Raw genomic sequence first — 21,951 nt, 5'->3', positions numbered from 1 at the left:
CAATTTTTTTAAAAGTTCACTTTTTTCTTATTTTGTGTTAAGATTGAAGAAATTTTACAAATAGAAAGTATAATTAACTCATAAACTGTCAGAATGCCGGAATGCATTTATATTTAATTTAAGCCTGTGTTACTGATGGTGCAGCTGTAATGGTGAAATTTGGAAGGTTAATTGAATGTGAGCATCAGTTATGTTATGCACACGGAATTCATTTAGCGGTATGTGATGTTTTGTACCAAAAGTCAACCACTTCAGTAGCAGTCCCTCTTTCTGAAGAAATTCAAACTGAAGATGAAGAGCGCAATGATGATATTGAGAAAGATGAAGAAGACTTTAGTTATAGTATTGATTTTGAAAGTGTTTTGTGTGAGCGTTTGGCTGAAGATCCTTTCGATATAGATATTTCATTTGAATTACATGACACACTAGGTAATGAAATAGTCTGTTCTCAAATCATTAATAAGGTTAGAAAAATAGCAAAATTTTTTCGCAAATCACCTTTAAAGAATAACATCTTACAAAAATACGTTGAACAGGAACATGGGAAAAATTTGCACTTATTTCTGGATTCCAAAACCCGATGGAATAGCCTTTTAGCCATGTTAGAGCGATTTATTAAAATAAGATCATCCATATCGAAAGCAATCATTGACTGTAATAAAGATACGGACAATTTTGATCTTGACAAACAAGAAGTTACTGTAATTCGTGACATCGTGGCATCACTGCAGCCATTAAAAGCTGGAGCAGAAAAGCTTGGCAACAGAGGATCGACTTTACTTTCATCGGAAGGTATTTTTTCTTTTATTATAAATGAGTTAAATCAACTAAACACACCTTTTTCAAGAAGACTAAAAGAGTCGTTTATTCGACGCATAGCAGAGAGAAGAAATGTAAAACTGACTGGCCTCATACAATATCTCAATAGTGGAAAGAATTATGGAAAAGTTTCAACTTTCCCAAGTGAAAAAAGTTTGCCAGCCTTACCAACCAAGACTATGTTAATTTTATCAGCAAAACAGATGTTAGATCGTCTTTTTGAAGTATCTACTGATTCTACTTCCGGTGATACAGATCAACTACCAGATGTCGCAAGCTCATCTGCAATGACTTTAGCTGAAAAGCTTGATGCTGCTATCAAAGAAGCTGAGATAGACAGATCAAGAAAAGTGGACAACAAAAGCAGTACTGAAACGCGTCTCGAGAACGAAATAGAAATCTTTGAGGCTACAGGTGAAAAAACACACATCATCTGTCTTCTGTTAAATGCGTTAAAAACGATTCCACCCACATCGATTGAATCAGAAAGGGCATTCTCGGCAGCAGGACTTTTTATTACCAAATTAAGAACCAGATTGAGTGATCGGAGTATCGACCATCTTTGTTTCTTAAAATCTCATTATAAAAATTTACAGTAATATTTGTATTATGTTTTATTTAAATAAAAAATATCATTTTCTAAGTTAGAAGTTTGATCAAAGTTCAGTTTTTTTCTTTAAATTTTTAACTCAATTCGTAGGCAATTTTTGTTATAAGCAGTTTCGAACAAACTTTAACAAATTTTTTTTTATTTGTGAATTTTCTACGTAATTCAAAGGTATTTTTAATACATATTTTACACATCATTATTAATACGATTTTGGAGGTTGTAGAACACTTAAATTACTTTAAAAAATGAAAAATAATGATATCATTCGATTTCAAGATATTTTTTATATTTTAAAAATAATTTATTATATCCCGGGATTTCCGGGATCCCGGGAAACAGTTCACTTTTATCCCGGAATCCCGGGACAAGCAAAAGACCGGGAAATAAGAAACCCTAATAGTGTCTATAACATCGAATATTGTACAAAAGACATGAGTTTATGTTCCTCTCATGCCTAAGAATAGATAATTTTTTTTTGTAAATAATCTATGATTAAACTTCTGTTACTGAATATTCACAAACTTGTAAAGTCCTTATTGTAATTCGTTCGTGCCTTAACCCTCCACTCTTGCCTAACAGACTTAGGTCTACCGGGGCTTTACAGAACAATGCTGCGAAAAAGAAAAAGGGTCTACTTTATAGTCTTGCTATTCTTTTTTAAATCCAAATTAAAACAAATACAGCAGAAAAGAAAATGTTATCACTTTTCAAAACACTCTTGTATTTGCTTATTATTGGTGTATAACTCAAGTATAATATTTTTTTAAAAAATCAAACTTTAATAAATAAATATTAAAGTACTTATTAATAACAGAGATATGTGCAAAGGAAATAATTGCTTCCCTTAAATAGTAATTGCAAACATTATGCATTTTAAAACAGTAGCATTAGTAGTTATTATTCAAATAACAGCAATATGTACAAAATAACAAAACATTGACACTGTCAGTAAAAAATCTCTTACACAAAATTGTTGTCAACAATTCAATACTTCTTGCTCAATATTTTTCACTGTAGTCAACTACCTCAAACACATCTTGTTTTATGAATGATGTAATTTCTAAAAAGCACCTTAAAAGTTTGAGAGCTTTTCTGGCTTCCCTATATGTAGAGGAAGCAAAGTATTTTATTTTTTGACAGGATTTATTCTTTTTACTCATCATCAAGTGCCTATTTCTTGTATTTGATTCTTTACGTCAGCAATGATATCATCTTCACATAAGTGTTTTCAGACAGTCAATATTGACAAAATATAACAATCCATTCTAACCCAATTCTTATTTTAACTAAATATAAAAGCATCTTACTGCTGTGGTATTTAAATGTTCTTTACTAACATTGACAAAATCTTCGAATGACACTTTTCAATAATCACAGTGGCATTTTTTCATAATCTGTCATCTTTACTTCCAAAAGAAAAGTTATACATTCTTTGCTTTTTTTTACCTCTGTGACAAATGAATTATTTTTTAATATCATTGTTTTGTCCAGTAAACATCTAGAAAAAATAAGTTCATTTCATCTGCATTAAAAATGTCATCTAAACTATAGTTCTGTACAATTTCTGGTAAACTTTTGAACTGATTTGCACAATCTTTTACACACTTCTGCACTTTCACCACAGATTTTATTATATCTCTTAAATTTATCCAACTACCCACTGCCGTTTTTAAATCCAGTATGTCCCAAATGTTGTCTGAATTGTCTGGCTTTTTCTCTAAGAAATTTCACCAACAAGAATTTTCTTGTCTTCTTTGTGCACCTTTCAGCACCTAGATACCCACATTTACACTTTCTTTTCTGTCTGATTCTGTTGTTTATTAAAAGTTTCCAAATTACTCTCCTTGTTTTTCAGATGTGTAGAAAGGGAGAGAGAAAGAGAGGAGGGATTTTATCCTGTGTACAGGATTTTTAAAGAGTAAAGGTTATTTTTAAATACAATGGCCAGGACATTTATTTATTAATTAATATTCTTATTAAGATTATGCCGTAAAATCTTTTTTAAACATTTTTATATATCAAGGCAGATGAGTTGTCTCAAATAAAAGATTGACTCCACCCATAGAGACTGTTGTGTTCCTGAGGTGATGAAAAAGGATAATGTATGAAGATGATTTTTATAGTTTCTTCTAATTTGTAAATATTTTTATATCCTAAATGTTTACATTAATAAACCATTCAAGGCTGCTGTGAAGGAACAGTACATTCAATGGATGACAAAGGTGAACATTCATACATATTTTCAGGAATGATAAAGCCTGAAATTGAGATGATCTGCAAGTGGATTAGGATTATATGGGAATAAATTTTCACTTAAATTGACAGTGAAAAATATTTCAGAAGTGCAGCATTTTAAACATGTTTGACAGCTCAAAAAATAAAATAGTTTAGAAGAATGATTCAGATACAAGTTCTGATTACAACAATGATAAAGATGATTATTCATTTGTGTACGTACTTTCAATGCACACTCCCAACACTGCATATTTCCCAACTGCACCATCACAGAGTTTATTGTGTTACTAACATAAATTAGTGAAATTGGTTTGATGTCTAATAAATTCAATTGATAAAGATTTTTCTTTTATTTGTATTTTATTTATTTCTTCTTACCAATTTATTAAAAATTCAATGTGCAAATTATTCAAGTAAACATGACATTAAAATTCTGTATTATATGAAAAATTTTAAATGTTTTAATACTGTTTAGTACTGTTTTAATAAAAATAGATAATAGGTGTTAATGCACAAGAAATTACTGATCCTACAGTAAGCTTGAAAAAAGCCCTCTTAGTACCTGCAGGACAGAAAAAAAAAAAAGTATTTTTTTCATTTCAGGAAGATTCATAACAAAATTCATAAACTACTTTACTGATAAATCTGTGAGCTATTACTCAATTTTTGTATGACATATATACTCAAACAAATACAGTTATAATTGCAAGAAAATATATTTCACAAACATTATTATGAATAATACACCATGCAAATAATGCTTTGTGACACTCTTAATGATCAAATGAGAGTTAATTTCTTTTAAAAATTAGCTTCTTTTAATTAATGTTAGCTTATACAGAAGAAATTTAAAAAAAGGTTGATAGAATACAACAGTATGAGAAAATAATCTGAGAATAGTGATTGGCCATCTGTACAGAGGTTTAACTCTTTAAATACAATATCTGCCAAAATCGGCCAATTGAAAAATTGTTAGACTAGTTTGTCTATACAAGTTTCCCTTGTAGCCTGAGGGGTAAAAACAATTTAGTCATTATGGAGTGAGATTTTAGAGCTTAAAGAGTTAAAACTGATATTTGTTTTGTTTAATATCTCAGGATGAGGTAATGGTAAAGAAACAGAGTTGGGTGTTGTAACTTGATGCTATTAAATTTTGGTGGTTAAAGGTCAAGGGAGTGGGGAAATAAAAGAATATTTAAATTCTTTGAAATCAGAAAAATAGCCTATTTCTTTCTTTGCTGTTACTTAAATTATTTTCTAATACAGTCCTAAGAGTCCTCAAAAAAATTCCAAAACCAAAAGTTTTTCTGTTCTTTCTTCTGTTCATCACTTCTCAAGATGATATTCTTTTCCTTCTACAATTTTATTAGCTCTCTCATGCACACACACACACACACACACACACACTCCTGGCTAACACTTCTTTCTCCATTCCTTCTACTTTCCCTCTCTCCTTGTTTTTTCCTCCAATCACCAACTTTTTTACCCTTCTCTCCACCACTGATTACACATTTGAACCAAAATTTCTCTGCAAGAATCAAGCTCAAAGACAGAGATAGAGACACAGCTAGAGATAATTCAGCCTCCCTTGTCCATTATTCCACATGAAAAAATTCTGTGCATTTGAAGATGAACTAAAAGAATCATCCCCCTCTGGACCAATTCTTTTCCACCAGTGTAATCTAAAATTATTTAATTAAATTATAATTATTAAATTTATTATTACGAGATGGCGCTAACGCCTCCCTCTTGGGTGTAATTTATCAGTAATTCATAATTATTATAGTCATTATTTAGCCCAATGTAATACAGCAGTTGTTATTGATATTTTATTGATACTATTAAAAACTAAAAAAATTTCCAAATCCTGGTATTTCCCATTCCTACCCAGGAAATCCAAAAATTGGGAAATGTCAGAAATTGTAATGAAGCCTAACTGAGTGTTTGTGCCTAGAGCTTATCATTTATACTCATGAATTGAGCAGAAAATGTCAGATGCTTGTTTGTGATAGGCATTCGCAGATCAATGTCAATTGAAGAGACATTCTCACTTCTTTTTATTGTTCTATTGCATAGTCTGTCTTGTATACAATTGTTCTGCTTCTGTTCATATTGAGCTGTTAAAAAGTTGGCAGTCTTACACAGAGATTTTTTCAATAAACTGTACAAAAACAAAGTTAATAACTAGTTCACTGAACTAAAAATATTTTAGAAAGCAATTCTGCCAAACTGTTGTAAACTAGGTAAATCCCACCTCTAATCATACATGTATTTTACTCATTCTAGACTTATATTTCATGAAATTACTGTAAGAATATAAAGAGAATATTGATTGTTATAACAGCAATTCTGCAGATATTTTAGTTACTCCACCAATTAATGCTTGTAAAGAATTAAAAGATAACAATTTTAAAATGAAAATTCACTTGATATAAGTAATCTTCTAAATACCTAATTAAAAATACAGTATCAAACACACAATATATAAAGAACTGTAATTCTACGACAATACAGATGAAGTGGGTTAATTTGTAACAAAAACGTCCATAATAAAGTATCTCCAGTTATAAAGTTTTTTATTAACGACTAATGCTTTCAATCTTAAACAGATCTTCTTCAAGTCCAAATACCTAAATGAATTACAATATGAATTAGAACACAATAGTTTAAAAAACTGGAACAACTAATAAATGAATACAATAATGTAATTAGATATAAAACAAAATAAATGAAATATTGGTAATGATTTTTTAAAATTACAAAAATTACATTATATTTGTTTATTGGTTGTTCAAATTTTTTAAACTATTATGTTCTAATTCATGTTCTAATTTGTTTATGTATTTGGATCTGAAGATCTGTTTAAGATTGAAAACATTAGTCTTTAATAAAAAACTTTACAACTGGAGATACAAAGGTTTTTGTGGGCATTTTTTATTATATAAAAAGCTGGTCAAAATCTCAAAATTGTATAGATATATCACAAACTACAGAAAAAAAAGCTTCATTTATGGGGAAAAGATATATTCAAAATAATTGAATACTAATTTTTACAAGAAATCTATCTCTTATGGAATGGTTCTGTCTTACTTTAATAATGAAGAAATAATTTATTATTATATAAGACAAATGAATACACAATTAAAAATAACATTTAATAGAAATACAGGTATACCTCGAGTTACGTCGTTCCCGATTATATGTCGTTTGTCAAAAAAGTATATGGAAAAATAAAAATCAAGTTTAAGTCAGTTTATTCGACTTTAAATCCGTCCGCCATAAACATTGAAGTCGTAATATCACTAGAAAAGCGTTGAAAGCACATAAAATCATATTAAAATATGTACATTTACAGTAAGTGTTAATATAATCATCATAAATCCTAGGGAACGAACCATGAAAACATCTGTGTTTCTGTGTTGTCGTCTTATTTAGCGGTCTTTAAGTGCTCATTATTGGCGTTTAGTTACGACGTAAGTCAAAACTACGACTTATGTCGTAACTACACAAGTAAATTTGACTTATGTTGTTTTTCAACTTACGTCGCCTCCCCTGGAACCAATTACCGACGTAAGACGAGGTATACCTGTATAACAAAACGTCTGTTTTACAAAAATTATATCATTTAATAGATATTGTTTCCTCTCTACAAAAAAAGTCTGCATTGTGTAAATATTCTTGAAATAGAAAATATATCGAAAGTATCAACAATGTTCTGAGATAAACTTGAATTTATCATACTTTATCAAATTTATTAAAATCAGGCTTATATTCACTCTACTCAACAAACATTTTAAAAATTTACTCTTGTTGAGAAACATTATAATATAGATAAATTAATAATCCTGTATTATAATCATTGTGGTTAAAAGCAATTTATAAAAGATTAGCCTATATCTGTAGCTACAAACTTTGGCAGTTTCTAGGATATGTAATTTAAGTGAAGTCATGTTAAAGAGTTAGTAATCAATCAAATGAGAAAATAGTTCAGAAAAATAAGATTAGATGATAATGTAATCATAGTTTTTGTATGTTTTTTAGTTCATCTTCAAATGTATTCATCTATACAACTGAAATATGAACTAAAAAAACTCTTAAGTAGTTAATGTTTAGGATAAAAGCTCTAACTCAGTAGTTCTTAATGTTTTTGTTGCTGCCAGTGCCTGTAATCTCATATAATGATGAAAAATTAAGTTTTTTATTTAAGAGGGTAGGATTGTCCCACTTTCTAATACATTTTAGCCTAACTTAAGGTACAATTTATACAATTAAAGAAAATTACTCTATGTCTTTCATTAATATAAAATCATTTTAGGTAGGGATTTACAGCAGAAAAAAAAAAAGGTAAAGCTCAGTTTATGCCATTTCAATTTATACCCAATTTACTTTTCTGCACCTCTCATCAATCACAATTGGTGTGATGAATCACAATTCTGTCAGATTTCCTAGAAACAGATAATCTCAACATTACTAATAGTAATGATTAAACTATGGCCTAAAATTTAAATAATTAAATAAGATGGAATATAATATAATGAGAAAAAGCAGTTTTAAATTAACCACAACTAAAAACTGCAAGTGAACTAACAAACATACACTGTTGTCTTGACAACAAGATGCCAAAAGGTTAAATCTAACTGATACCACTTCCATCCTTGACAGTCATTACTACTCTCCAGTCTCTTTAACATGTAGACTAAGAGAGATGTCTACATGTTAAAGAGACAGAGGGAGAAAGATAGACATCTTTCTCCCTCTTAATTTCTCTCAGTTTTTCTAGATATTTGTGATCTATCATCTTGCACTTTTTTTTTATTAAAATTTTCAAAAATTTACAACCATGACTCAAGAATGTGTATTATCATCTAGACAAGAAACTAAAAACACAAAATAAATCATCGACAATTAAAGGAAAACTGGAAGTTATTCGACAATTGAAGAAATATGAAATTTCAACTAAACAGACCTCTGCTCTATCACTTTAAAAGCAGTAAATTTTCTTTCTTTTTCTTAAACATTAAACAATTTTCAATATGTAAAATTCCAATTAATGACAAACAAATAATAATTGAAATTTGAATTCAGTTTGAATGTAGAACATGATAGAATGAGCATTCTAAATGGAACACATACAATGAACCTGAAGCAGGACGATCAAGCAGTTCAAAAACGTTTGTCATTTTTAAGAAATACTGGAATAAAACCAAGGTTACTGGTGTGATTATTATGTAAATTTCATAAAATAAAACATTTTTCCAGTATTTTATGTTAATTACTGAGAATCTTGACATGGAACTTAACATATTTACATTTTCATTGTATTTTTGCTTTAATTTACTCCACTTCATAACACATCAGCAATCTCAAGAAACTAGTCCCAGCATAAACTGAGTCCTACATAGTTTATGCTTTATGCTATGTATGTATATGCATGCACACACAAATAGCAAGATTATTTTATTGATACATTTTTATTAAGATCTTATTTTTAAAAAAGATTCAAATCTCATAGAGAAAGGTGAAAAAAGTGTAAAAATGTTAAAAAACAAAAAATTTTATCTCAGAAATTTGTATTCTATTTAGACTTTTAATTTCTGGATGTCAAAACCTGAAGCAGGCTACTTAATGCAGCCAAAAACATTTGTTTCATTAAGGTGTCTTACAGAAATCTCATATCTCAAGAAAAGTGTCTCACACTCCCAGAAGTATGTGCACCTAAGGTTAACAACTGCGCTAATTAAAAGCATAATTTGATTATCGTTAGAGTAAATTTTCAATTTAAAGTTTTAAATATTATTTCATTATTTTATATAAATAAAATAATATTATAATATATTTGGCTAAGATGTTATATTTTCTTTAGTGATAAGATACTCTAAAGCAGTGTTGTCCAACTGATATTGTTTACTGAGCCAAACCAAAAATAAAAATACACTGTGGGCTGTTCATATTTATTTACAACAAAACATATATAATTATACAGTATTTGTATGTATTTTAATGTGAAACTTGCTTTTCAATTTTTTCACTTAATTTCTTAATATCAACAGGTATTTGTGATGTTGTACAACATAGTTGGTTTTCTAATTTTTTATTGATCAATCTATTACAACTTTTGCATTTAACACTCTTCACTTTTGAGAAAAAAAGATTCACAAAGCTAGGTGATTCCCATTGTAACTGTAATGCTCGTCGCCAGTTTTTTTATGTTAGGGAATTTATCATTACAGACGTATTTTGTATAAAACTAAACTTTGTTATTGGCCCCAAACGTATATTTCAATTCAGAAGATGACTGCAGATCTATTAAATCTATCTGGAAATTTGTTGGAGCTTGTTCCACAACAATGTCAAATGGACATAAGAAAATATTAAATATATTTCTCATAAATTTTTAAATATGAAAATTTCTCTTGAAATTCTCTTAATAAATTAGTAATTTCTTGTGCATATTTAGAAAAATGTTTTTTTTTTTGTCACTATTAAATTTATGTAATTTTGGAAGCTAGATTGTATTTTTTGATTTTAACTGATTTACATAAACTTTGTGTTTTGCTATGAATGCTTTTATATTTTGATAACAGTTTGTGATCAATTTGTTTTCACCTTGAAACTGCTTATTAAGTTTGCTTAATTTCATTGTGATATTTGTAAGGAAACATAAATCCAAAAGCCACTATCCATCATATAATTCAGGAACATTCTGGTCATTTTCATTCATACATTTTAAGCTTTGTTAAAGAATATTTAATATATGTGATAAGGTAATAAGTACATGATAAGGTGTTATACATCATATTAATGTATTTAATTAAGCATGTGATATTTCATTGTAATAAAAATCTATACAAGATATTTACTGTTTTAAAAGAGCTGCATAAAAACATTGAGTGGACCGCATGTGGCCACCGGCTGCAGCTCTAGAGAAAAAAAGAAGTTAAACTAAAAGAATGCAGAAAACCAATGTATTTGTTCCTTAGCAAGACCTTTAAAGATGGTTGAAAACATTTGAAATAAATAACTTTGCTGAAGTTCTATGGGTTTTAAGTTAATTTGTTATACCTTATCCAGTCATCATTTGATTTATGTCATTATTATTTATGAGCTATTTTAAAATAAATTTAATTAAATTCATATAATATTTTGTACTAAAGTAGATTGTACTGTAATTTCATAAAAAACTTAATTTTAATAATTAAAAGAAAATAATCAATCAAGCAAAGACTCAATTCATAAATCCAAGTTGTGCAAATACAGTATATTACTAGTTATACAATTCACATTTTTAATTTGAGTTTTGACACCAGAAATACTGGATGGACATAAACACCTGACAATGTTTAGAAAATCTTGCACCATTATGTTTCATCACAAACAGATTTTATTCCACAGAAAGATACCAAATGAAATGGAGTTTAAGAAAGTGCCTCAGTTATTTCTTGAAAATAATGTCTATGAGATGGTCACCCTGATTTTCTAAACACTGTTCCATTCTGGTTGAAAGTGAACCTATCATCCAGTAGAGAATTTTCTGTGAAATGTTACGAATCATGCATTCAACTATCTTCCTGCCACTTTCTAACCCATAACAACACAATGTTTCTTGAGGGAACAGGTCATGTGTTAAAATGACACCAAAACTTTCTCTGTATATGTGTGACAGAATTAATTTTTTATGGACACTTCTACTATATCAACATGCTCTGGATCAAGGTTCCATGATCATTGAACTCCAAGAAGTGTGCAACTAAAATAAACTAATGACATTAGAAATGCTACCAGTAATTCAATGATCCAAAACTTATGGTTTAATTATGTTTATTTATGTTTATTTTGGTTGATTATATACATAAATAGATGCATTTTGGACCAACTTATGGCCCTTCATCAGTAACTAAATTTATCAAGAGCTAGGTATGAGTACCAAATTAATTAAACATAAAGAGAAAAATGAATGATGATTGCTTCTGTGGAGCTCTCTCTTTATCTAGCACATATGTCCTTCGTCAAGGTTTGTGATCCATAGAACTTGTACGTGCAATTAGCCAAGATTTATGCCATTGCATACAAATGTTCAAGAGTAATAGAAGAAAAGGCAAATAAAAAGCTGCACTGGCTCTCACGTTCCTCCCACTACAAAACCATCTTTTCTCATAAGATTGAATACCATAATTATTCAAATATCAATGTGACAGGAAGCATTCGTCACTTCCTGCAATACAGACCCAGTACATACTGCCAGTGAAAATCAATATAAAACAATTAATTCCTCCAATTAAAAAAATTAAACATAATAATAAAACTGAACATAATAGTAATATTTTACTTTGTATTGGAATCAACTATCTCCTTAAATATGAGAATACACAAACATGATATGGAACGTATTTCACATTGATACATTAAGCAAATGATAAGAACTGGTACAGTACATTAGATTATAGATGTGTTATGCTATCATAATAGGCCATTAGTAAATTGTAAAGACTAATGGCCTATTATGAGAGCATGAAACATCTATAATCTAATGTATTGTACCAGTCCTTATCATTTGCTTAATGTATCAATGTGAAATACGTTCCATATCATGTTCATGTATTTTCATATTTAAGGAGATGGTTGATTCAATACAAAGTAAGATATTACTATTATGCTCAGTTTTATCATTATTTTATGTTTAATTAATTTTGTACTCATACCTAGTTCTTAATAATTTTAGTTACTGATGAGGGCTGTAAAATGTAAGTTGGCTTGAAATGCAACTATTTATGTCTAATCAACCAAAATAAACATAATTAAACCACAAGTTTTGGATCATTGAATTATTGGTAGCATTCTTATACGTCTGCAGATGCAGGATTACAGAATTCAAGAAATTTCTAATTGGAATTACTATTATTATCTTCACACTTCCTCTACCTACTTTTTCTGTCAATAGCATATTATTGATGGAAAGAGTGAAAAATGGGAAAATAACCATTGGTTATTTTTCCATTTTTCACTCTTTCCATCCTATTGGCAGAAAGTTTTTTAATCAGATCCCTATTGGGTTTGGCCAAACCCACAATGAGGGCATCCAGATGATGAGGGACAGGACCCAACACCCAAGATAGATCACTCATGGAAAATTCTTGAAATTCTTTGCTGGAATCCAGTCCTAGGTCTTGAGAATGGCAAGATGACATTTCTACTGCTTCAACCTTCTGACCATTAAGCTGTAGTGTTAAACACACAAGCCAAAAATTTGATATTCTCTTGATATTTATCTCATCAAACACAAAATAAAATCACTATCATCTACAATTACTGTGGAAATGCATCATGGAATCAAATCTGACTTAATCAATAATACAGACACTAACAATCAAATATAAAACTTAAATTAAAAGTAAACATTAAAAAAATAAATTTATTTAAAGACATTTTGTACATTAATTTATGGTTTAAAAAAAAAAAAACTGAATTTATTTGAAATATAACAAATTTGTGATAATATAGTTAATCTATTTATTTAATCTGTCTGGCTGTTGTAAAACTGAAAAAGAAAAAAATATAGAGATTTTTCTTTCTTATTAAAATCCTTCTTTCATATTTCTTTTGTATTCATTGTTAAACCAAATGAAGATATTTTGAATTAGGATTTTCTGAAAATTCTGACAAGAAAAGGTAATCAAATGACTAACTGATTGTTAAGTATATCATGTTTAAAATAAGCATTTATATGAAATTAAACCTATATGTAATAGTCAAAAATCCTTGATTCTATGCAGTTTAAAAAAAAAATTTTTTTTTAAGTTATTGAATTTATGTATGCTAGCATGAAGATATTCATAAGAGCGGATGATACAGTTGTTACATTCCAGCCTATGAGTGTATATCCCATGGCTGTTATGGGTTCAAATCTTGATTTTTTTAAAAACTTTTTAATTTTTGAGAGAAAGAATGTTTGCATTTTTCCATCACTGAATTATTTATTTTAACTTGTTTTATTAATTTACTTAGTTACTAATTTGTTTATTTAACATGTATTTCTATGCCCACAACTGAATTTATTAACAAATGTACACAATGATTCTCCATTTTCAAAGAAACTTGAATTTGTCCAAAGACACAAAAATATCTAACAATTCAAAATGAAATATCTGTGATTAATTCATGTTCAATATGAAAAACTGCTAGGAGTGGACCTATATCTCATTTCCGTTTACAAGTGAGTGTAAGTTTTAACATCACTGCATCATCTCCAACTCCCAGCTAAATAATACAATGTTTCCAATTCCCTTTAATTTGTGGCTAGTGTTTATTTATGTTATTCGGAAATTTGAAAAAATATACAGTAAGTCAAATAAAAGGAAAATTAAAACAGTGCATCAAGAGAAAAATACAAAAACTCATTGAATCTGTAAGCTGAAACTATTGTATAATAAAATTTACACCTTTCCCACACTTTCCAGTAGTAACTGTTTCATTAATAAACAAACATTCAATTTTGTATCAGCTCAGCTTAACTTGAGGCAGGCCCCTAAATGTGGCCAAAAATGTTTGTTTATTAAATAGTTACTGCTGGAAAGCGTGAGAAAGGTGTGAATTTTGTTTTTTTAAATACACAAGTAAATTACTAAAAAAATGCATAAATGAAGGATTTGATAATGGAAAAATGTAACCCACCTCTTCAAAAATAAAGATTAAAAAATTAAAATGAAATTTTTAAAAATTCTTTAAAAAAAATGGAGATTTGAACCCAGAACAGCTATAGAATATGCACTCATAGTTTCGAATATAACCAATTCATCATCCATTATCACCCATTATCATAAAGATGTTTGTGCTAGAATGTATAAAATTCAATAGTTTAAAATTGGTTCCTTCCTTTCTTTTTCCTCAAAAATGCTTAGGATTGAGGATTTTTGATTATAACATATAGGATTAATTTCACATAAATATTTCATGCTTAAAATAAAAATTTCGAAGTCAGATAGTCACTTAGTTGCTTTCCTTATGAGTTTATTGTAATTTATGAAAAATTAACTCATAAAATTTCTTTGAGTAAGTTAATTTATTCTCATTTTTAAAAAGTATATTTTTAAGTTACTTTTATATTTGATTGATATTATCTGGATTTTTATTCCATCAGATTTGATGCTGTAATATCATTCCTGTGTAAACTGGTAGATGGTAATAATTTATTTTTGTTATTACCTGGATATATGTTCAATTTATCATAACTTTAATATCTGTTACCACTGATGACAGCACTCCACTATCTACATGCAAGAAGAAATGACATCATCAAATAATCAAACAATCATTTCTCAATAATGCTGCTAACCAACCACAATAAAATAAAAAATATAAATCTTGTAACAAAGCTACAATGCTGGAATTTGTTTGCAATGCTTTTTTCAAAGGATCTGAAATTTATTTCCCAAGGTTTATGAAAAGTGTAACAATATGCATAGTGGTATATGGATATGTACCAGTACACTGAAAATTACTACTAGTAATAATTACACCAAAAATGCTATGCAAGGTATGAAAACTATAGAATTGGTTTTAATGTAAAATGTTTTATTAATAACCTTATGCAAAAAAAATAAAACTACAATAATAATAAACATGCAACTGTAATAATTATCACACACTAAAATATGCTATTTTTATACTCTTTATATAAATGATATTCATGAGGTGTATTGCCTGGTAAAGCTACTTTAGTTAAGATCACTGTTGAAGATTGCTTTAAGAGATTTATGCTTTTGAAGGAAACAGCTCTATTCCTGTTGTCTTGTTGTTTATAAATACTATTTTTATATAAATCAACACTTTTACTTAGAAATGACAAGTCGTAGCTAATGTTACAAAAACTCTAATATCAAAAGTAAATTTTCAAGGAGGCATATTGTGTAGTGACAAGCTAAGTCAAGTTTTCACTAGTCAGAGCATGTCTTCTGGAAAGGGTTGGTTGGTGAGTCATCCTGGACAAGTCGAGACAGGTATGCCAACCGAGGTGGACCCGATAGAAAGCTCCAGCTAATACTGTATACTGGCCAATCCAGAGCTGAGCTGAGCTGCAGCTCAGCTCAGCTCAGCTCTGGATTGGTCAGCCAACTGATCTAAAAATTAGATATAAGGCAATGTGACTATTGAAACAAAGAGAAACAAACCTGGACTAAAACTGTGTTGTTAGAAGCATGTAAGAAATATTGCTGTGTATTATATTGTAAATAGTCATCTTATAAACAGACCTAGTCTGAGTTCAGGGAGTCATAAGGTGTTCTTTTTGACAGACTGGAAACCAGATGGTATGATTTGTACTTAAATGATTACATATTTCTCAACATAAAAAATTTTACAAATATTTTGCTATATCTTTATTGAATTTTGGCCTCAGTGCTTCTAAACTTTGCTGCATTAACTCTACAATGGCTAATTTGGTATAACTAACTTAAAGCAGCTATATACAAGCACACAATATTTCTTTTTTACTGTAAATTAATCTATATATACATATTTCATTAATTTTAAATATAAAACAGTCCAAAAATCAGTTAACTCAGATATGCTTTAAGAACAATTGAAATTGGTTTGGAAGAGCTGCACATTATTTGTGATTCAGTTACTTCATTAAAAATAAGAATCATTAATAACAAAATGAAGCTGTTCTAAACCAGTTTTAATCATTATTAAAATAATCTTAAAATATATCTTGATTGTCAATGGATTTTCGGGTGAATATGTACAGGTGTGGTGTCTATAATTAAAGAATACTACTTTAAACCACTCAAGAGACGAAATAGTCAAACTTTGTAAGCACATTTATCTCAGTATGGGAAAACTATAAACAGAATTTCAAAAATAGTTACAATTTTTGCCATTAGGCAATCTAATTAGGCATCTAAAACTGCCACTGTCACAGAAGTATAAAAAAAACTGACATGACACCACTCTCAGTCACATGCTGCAATTGAGTTATCACATTAACAACAATCAAATGCAACATATCAATTTATCTCTTTAGTTTTGATAAATCTGCAACCCCACAATATAAATCCTGCTTTTAAAATAGCCATGTAATCAGAAGTTACAAGGTGTGAGATCAGGTGAATGAATAGGACATTGCATTGGAAATGATTGACTGATTACTCTTTCATCACTAAACATTAGTTTGGCAATGTTAGACAGTGTGTTTTCACAATGACTGTAGTGTGAGCATTGCACCCTCTTCAGTAAGATCACATTTATGCAAATAAATGTGATATTACTCAAACACTCTCTCTGCTCTAGTTTAGAGATAACGAAAGTTTAACTGCCTGACTGAGTTACACATCATTGATATTATGTAATGCTGCTGCAACAATGCCGTTATAGAAACCTAGTTGGGAAGCTTTTGAAACTATTTTTGAAACTCTCCACACTTTTCATGTGTCAAACATGCTTATAAAATTTTATTGATCTATCTCTAATGATTTTGTCTCCAGAATGATGTAAAGTGGTATATTTTAATTATAAACATCTTGTATTATCAAACAGTTTACTGAGATTTATTTAATAAAAAGAACATTACTGAAATAATGTTATATGTTAAAACATGTCTTGATTAATAATTAAAACTGCATTAGAATAATAATGAATTCTGTATATAAAAAATTTAATTTTAAAAAGTATTTTAGGTGATGTTCAATTGATGAATTTTTGACAGATTATTTTTTAAATTTTATAGTTAAGAGTAAGATTATTTCAGCAAACTTGATACTATATTACATCATAATATTAAATTCCATTCTATCAAATATGAATATTTCCAATTATTCTGAGCAATTTTAAATATTTCGTAGATCTAACACTTAAAGATAATATAAACATGTCACTCCATATAAAATAAAATTGAACATGAACTCTCAAAAGTTTTAAAAGCAATGCTAACTGAATAATAATTAAAGCTTAATAACATCCTAAAAATCCATAAATATATTGATAGTAGTATTATATTATCACTGGAAAAATCTTCATTTAATAATGGCATTATACATTTGTTTCTTCAAAAATTCTCTCTCTAAATTTAAATACTTGCTTTATTCCTAAACCATCTGACTATCTTGAATTTTAAAATATATTTTTATGACTTTTATAAATTAAAAATACACAGAAAATTTTATTAAAATTATAGTGCATCATCATTAGTGAGTTTTTCCTTTAATTCAAAATTATTAAAAATGTTAATAATATATAATACTGAACTTTTAATAATTATAACATTAATATTAATTTATTATTTCAGAATTTTATCATCTTCATTTTGTTCATTTATATTGCATTTTTATTGAATTTATTAAAATTCATTTTGAGAAGCAGCAATACAGGCAGACTTACTTGGAATTCCGGATACTAATTTCAAAGGTCGTAGAACACGTATGGCACGTAAGGTTCTCAAATCTATTGACATATGGTCGTCCTGAACAAACATTGTTACATACCTGGAAGAATAAAGATGGGCTATGGCTCAACTACTACTACAAGGATTACTACTTTACTACAAGGATATCTATTACTAATTGCTATAGGAAAACAACTAATATCTATCAGACATTTTTGACATTTTTAATTTTATTAATTTTAATTAATGTTTATGTATTAATTATAACAAAGTTTTTATTAGATACAGGTTTGAATAAAGAATAAATAAACAAAGAAAATTTCCTTCCTTAGAAAATAAATTTAAAAATAAAATTTGCTTTATTGGAGCACAGTTTATAAAATTACAATCCTAAATGTTTTGGGGCTCATAAACTCTTTATTCCTTAAAGATATTCTTTGATTTAAAAAAATGTTTAGGGTTATGATTTTTATTATTGTGTTCCAGTAGAACTGAGTTTATTTTTAAGTTTATTTGAATTTAAATTTTAAAATGCACTGCCTTACAGAGAAAACACATCATCATGAAGAAATGCTTGAAATGAGATGAAACTCAACACACAGATAGAGAGTTCTATTCAATTTCTGAACAGAACTCTCTGTGTTCTGAACAATTAATTTAATTTTGAACAATTACACATCTCCTGTGGCCCAATATATAGGATGATCAACAACTAGTGGGGCTACCATGCTGGACAATACAGTCATTAACACAACATGGCATTAATTCAATGAATACTCAAATACTATCCTGGAGTAGTGTTGATTACATGGTATTGACCATAATCCACAGTTCATCTTCACTATGATGCTGTGGGAGAGCATTCACTTGACATCCTACAAATTCTTGATGGGAGAAAGATATGGGAATCATGCTTGGCCAAGGAATTACCTGGACATCTTGCAAAACATGCCTGCTGATGCTCACTGTGTAAAGCCATGCATTATCCTGCTAGAAAACTGCATTTGATATGCTCTGAAGATGATACACCAATATGAGTTGCTACAGTCTGTTATACTACAACAGACTGTAGCAACTCTTATCAACATGCTCTGCTATGTACTAGAAGGTAATTGGCTGTTGATGCTGATGGCACCCAAACCATGACTCCACATTCATGAGCTGTGTGATGTTTCAAAAAGTGGAAGGATCATCCTAATTGCCACATTGCCTCCTCCAGACCTTACTCAGTAATCATCATTGCTGAAACAGAATCTTGATTTGTCATTGAACACTACACTCTGCCAATCATCATGTCAGGTATCTGTGGAGTGATACCACTGCAAGAATTTATGATGATGGTGCAGTTTGAATGATAGTCTTCACAACAGTTGGCTTAACTGCAAATTTGCCTCACCCAATCTATAAGAAACTGTCCTCATCACTATTGGAGCATGTAAATCTGCCTGTACACTCTGCAGAATGACACCAGCTGTAAATTATAGAACCACTACTGCATGGTACCAGATGTATTTATATGTGCATTGGGACATTTGTCTCAGTGCTGCAGTCCCACTGTGATGCACATTTCATCCTGCTGACACAATCTCCAAATCTGACCCATGATTATGGAATCCCATTGAGTTTCTGCTGCAGTACAACACAGAGACCACATGGTTGTACATAGTCCTATGATGAAACCTTTAGTAAACTCATCTGTTTGATAAAATGGTTCTTGATGGCATCTCAGAGGCATTGTCATTCTAATCCTTATCCAAACACATAAAAATGACACAAAACTATTTCAGTGGACACAATAATATTTCCAAAGTTAGTTTCACAGATTAGTTTTTCCCTTTTATCACACTCCAAGATTTTGTAATTGACCTGAAACTGCATCAATTTGCATAATGCTGTGACAAAATCTACAAGGTAAGGCATTTTCTCTGTGAAACAGTGTATTTATATCTTAACATTAATGAATCTAAAATAATAACTTTCAAAATCTGAAATAAATTTTTAAAATATCTTTCAGTCATTTTACATTTCTATAAAGTAAAACATGTATGTAAAAACCCATATGAAACTATTTAGTTATACAATTTTTCTATTTGTAGAAATATTAATATCAATATACAAAAGGATAAAGCTATTTAAAAACTAAATGATAAACTAGAGAATTTATAACACCTAAACTTAAAATTGACAATTTTGAAATAGTCATATAACATGGTCAAGATATATTTTTTCCAAAATTATTACAAAATCATCAGAACTCCCTGATAATTTCACTTCTACATAAGATGTAATCTCTTCATTCTAATGAGACTATCTTCACATTCATCCTCTCTCACAAGTTAAGACAGCTTTCCTTAATGAATTGAAGTCAATATATGGCATGTAAATTGTACACAAGTTTGTATACCCCAACTTCTGAATCATCTTGTTTGAATGTACTGACAACTCAATGTAATGGCATTTGACACAATGTTGCAGATTCTTAACTTTACTTAATCCATTAAAGCCTATCAATACAATAATGTATTGTACCAGTTGAAATATATAGATGTTTCATGATTTGTCATAATATTTCACAAACTTTTCTGCAAAATTTCTACAGAAACATTATTTTAAGCCTTACTTTAACTTTTCTGTAATGGCAGCACTCTAATTCTATTTATTTTTGATACTAAATTAAAGGTGGGAAAAGTTTTGATGTTCTTAACATTAACTTTGAACAAAGTTTAGATACTTATAAAATCATTATTTTATTTAATAACTGTGATTCAGAACCTAACTAATTCACAACCATACTTTGAAGACAGATAATTTTTAGTTAATTAAACCTTTTTTCATTGAGAAATCCAAGACATATTCTTGATAATACATTTCTGTACCACTGGGCTTCTCCACTACCATGTATATAGTTTCTTGTTTTGTTAGGGCAAAACTCAATATTTTCAAACTGAAGTTAACTGCTGTTCATATCTTAGATTATTTTAACCTACTACTAATTTACAGAATAATTAAGTCAAATCATGTGCATAATGGACCTTTTAGGTCAAGGTGTATTGCATTACAATTCAAGAATATCTAGTCTGTTTCTTAAAAATCATTTCTTTAGAAAATATTTTCATTAAGAATAAGTGTTATTTTTGACCTCTAAGACAGATATTCATATGGTCCATGTCATGTACTGTTCATGTCTCTAAATGTGTATTTGTTATTAAATTATTATAATCATTATTTTTATTTCAGATTGGCAGTAACTGAAATACCTTCCTTAATGAAAGATAATGATCTATGTTAGGCAAGCTCTATATTGAGCCACCTGATGGGAGCAAATTGTCCAGTATAGATTCTATTGATGAGAATGCTAGAACTTTAGCCAACAATTCAAAAACATTTTTCCTAGCCACTTGATTGCAACTATACATAATGCATTAAGTTCTAGCTAGATCAATAAGATCCAATATACCACAGGAATTCAAGAGACAAATATTTCAACAAAAACTTATCTTGTCCTGTTACAAGCATCTCTAAAAGGGTCCAGATGTTCTCTTGATATTTCAAGATTCAGTACAAATAACAGTGTGATCTGTTAATATCTATACAGAAGCACCATTCACATGTTTATGGCAGGGTGTGATTAGTTAAGGCATTGCACGAAGAGCATTAATATGTGGGTTCAAATCCCATATGAGATTAAATTATAAATGTAAAAAAAATTTTTATCTTATTATTGTTAAATTTGTTATGTACAGTTTTTAAAGTTATCAAAAATTTATTTTTTTATTTTGATCACTCCATATTTAGAAAATACACGACATTATAATCACATTTTGTATTAACATAATGTAGGTTCTTATATTATACAAATCAATACATTTATATTACATTTCATATGTATGGATTGTACATTTCATTATAAGGA

General features: G+C 29.0%; 1 protein-coding gene across 1 annotated transcript in view; it reads right to left on the bottom strand.

The window, feature by feature from the left end:
- The window catches only part of LOC136979676 (voltage-dependent calcium channel type A subunit alpha-1-like), a 445,853-nt gene that overhangs the window by 262,053 nt on the left and 161,849 nt on the right, over positions 1-21,951 (bottom strand). The window contains exon 6 of the mRNA XM_067275717.1: positions 18,035-18,138. Coding sequence (XP_067131818.1) covers positions 18,035-18,138 — 104 coding nt within the window. The remainder of the gene's footprint in view (positions 1-18,034; positions 18,139-21,951) is intronic.

Source organism: Centruroides vittatus, unplaced genomic scaffold, assembly GCF_030686945.1.
Source record: "Centruroides vittatus isolate TY-2023 unplaced genomic scaffold, ASM3068694v2 contig_630, whole genome shotgun sequence".
NCBI lineage: Eukaryota > Metazoa > Arthropoda > Arachnida > Scorpiones > Buthidae > Centruroides > Centruroides vittatus.
Note: the sequence above shows the minus strand (reverse complement) of the source record. Positions and strands in the feature narration are given on the sequence as shown.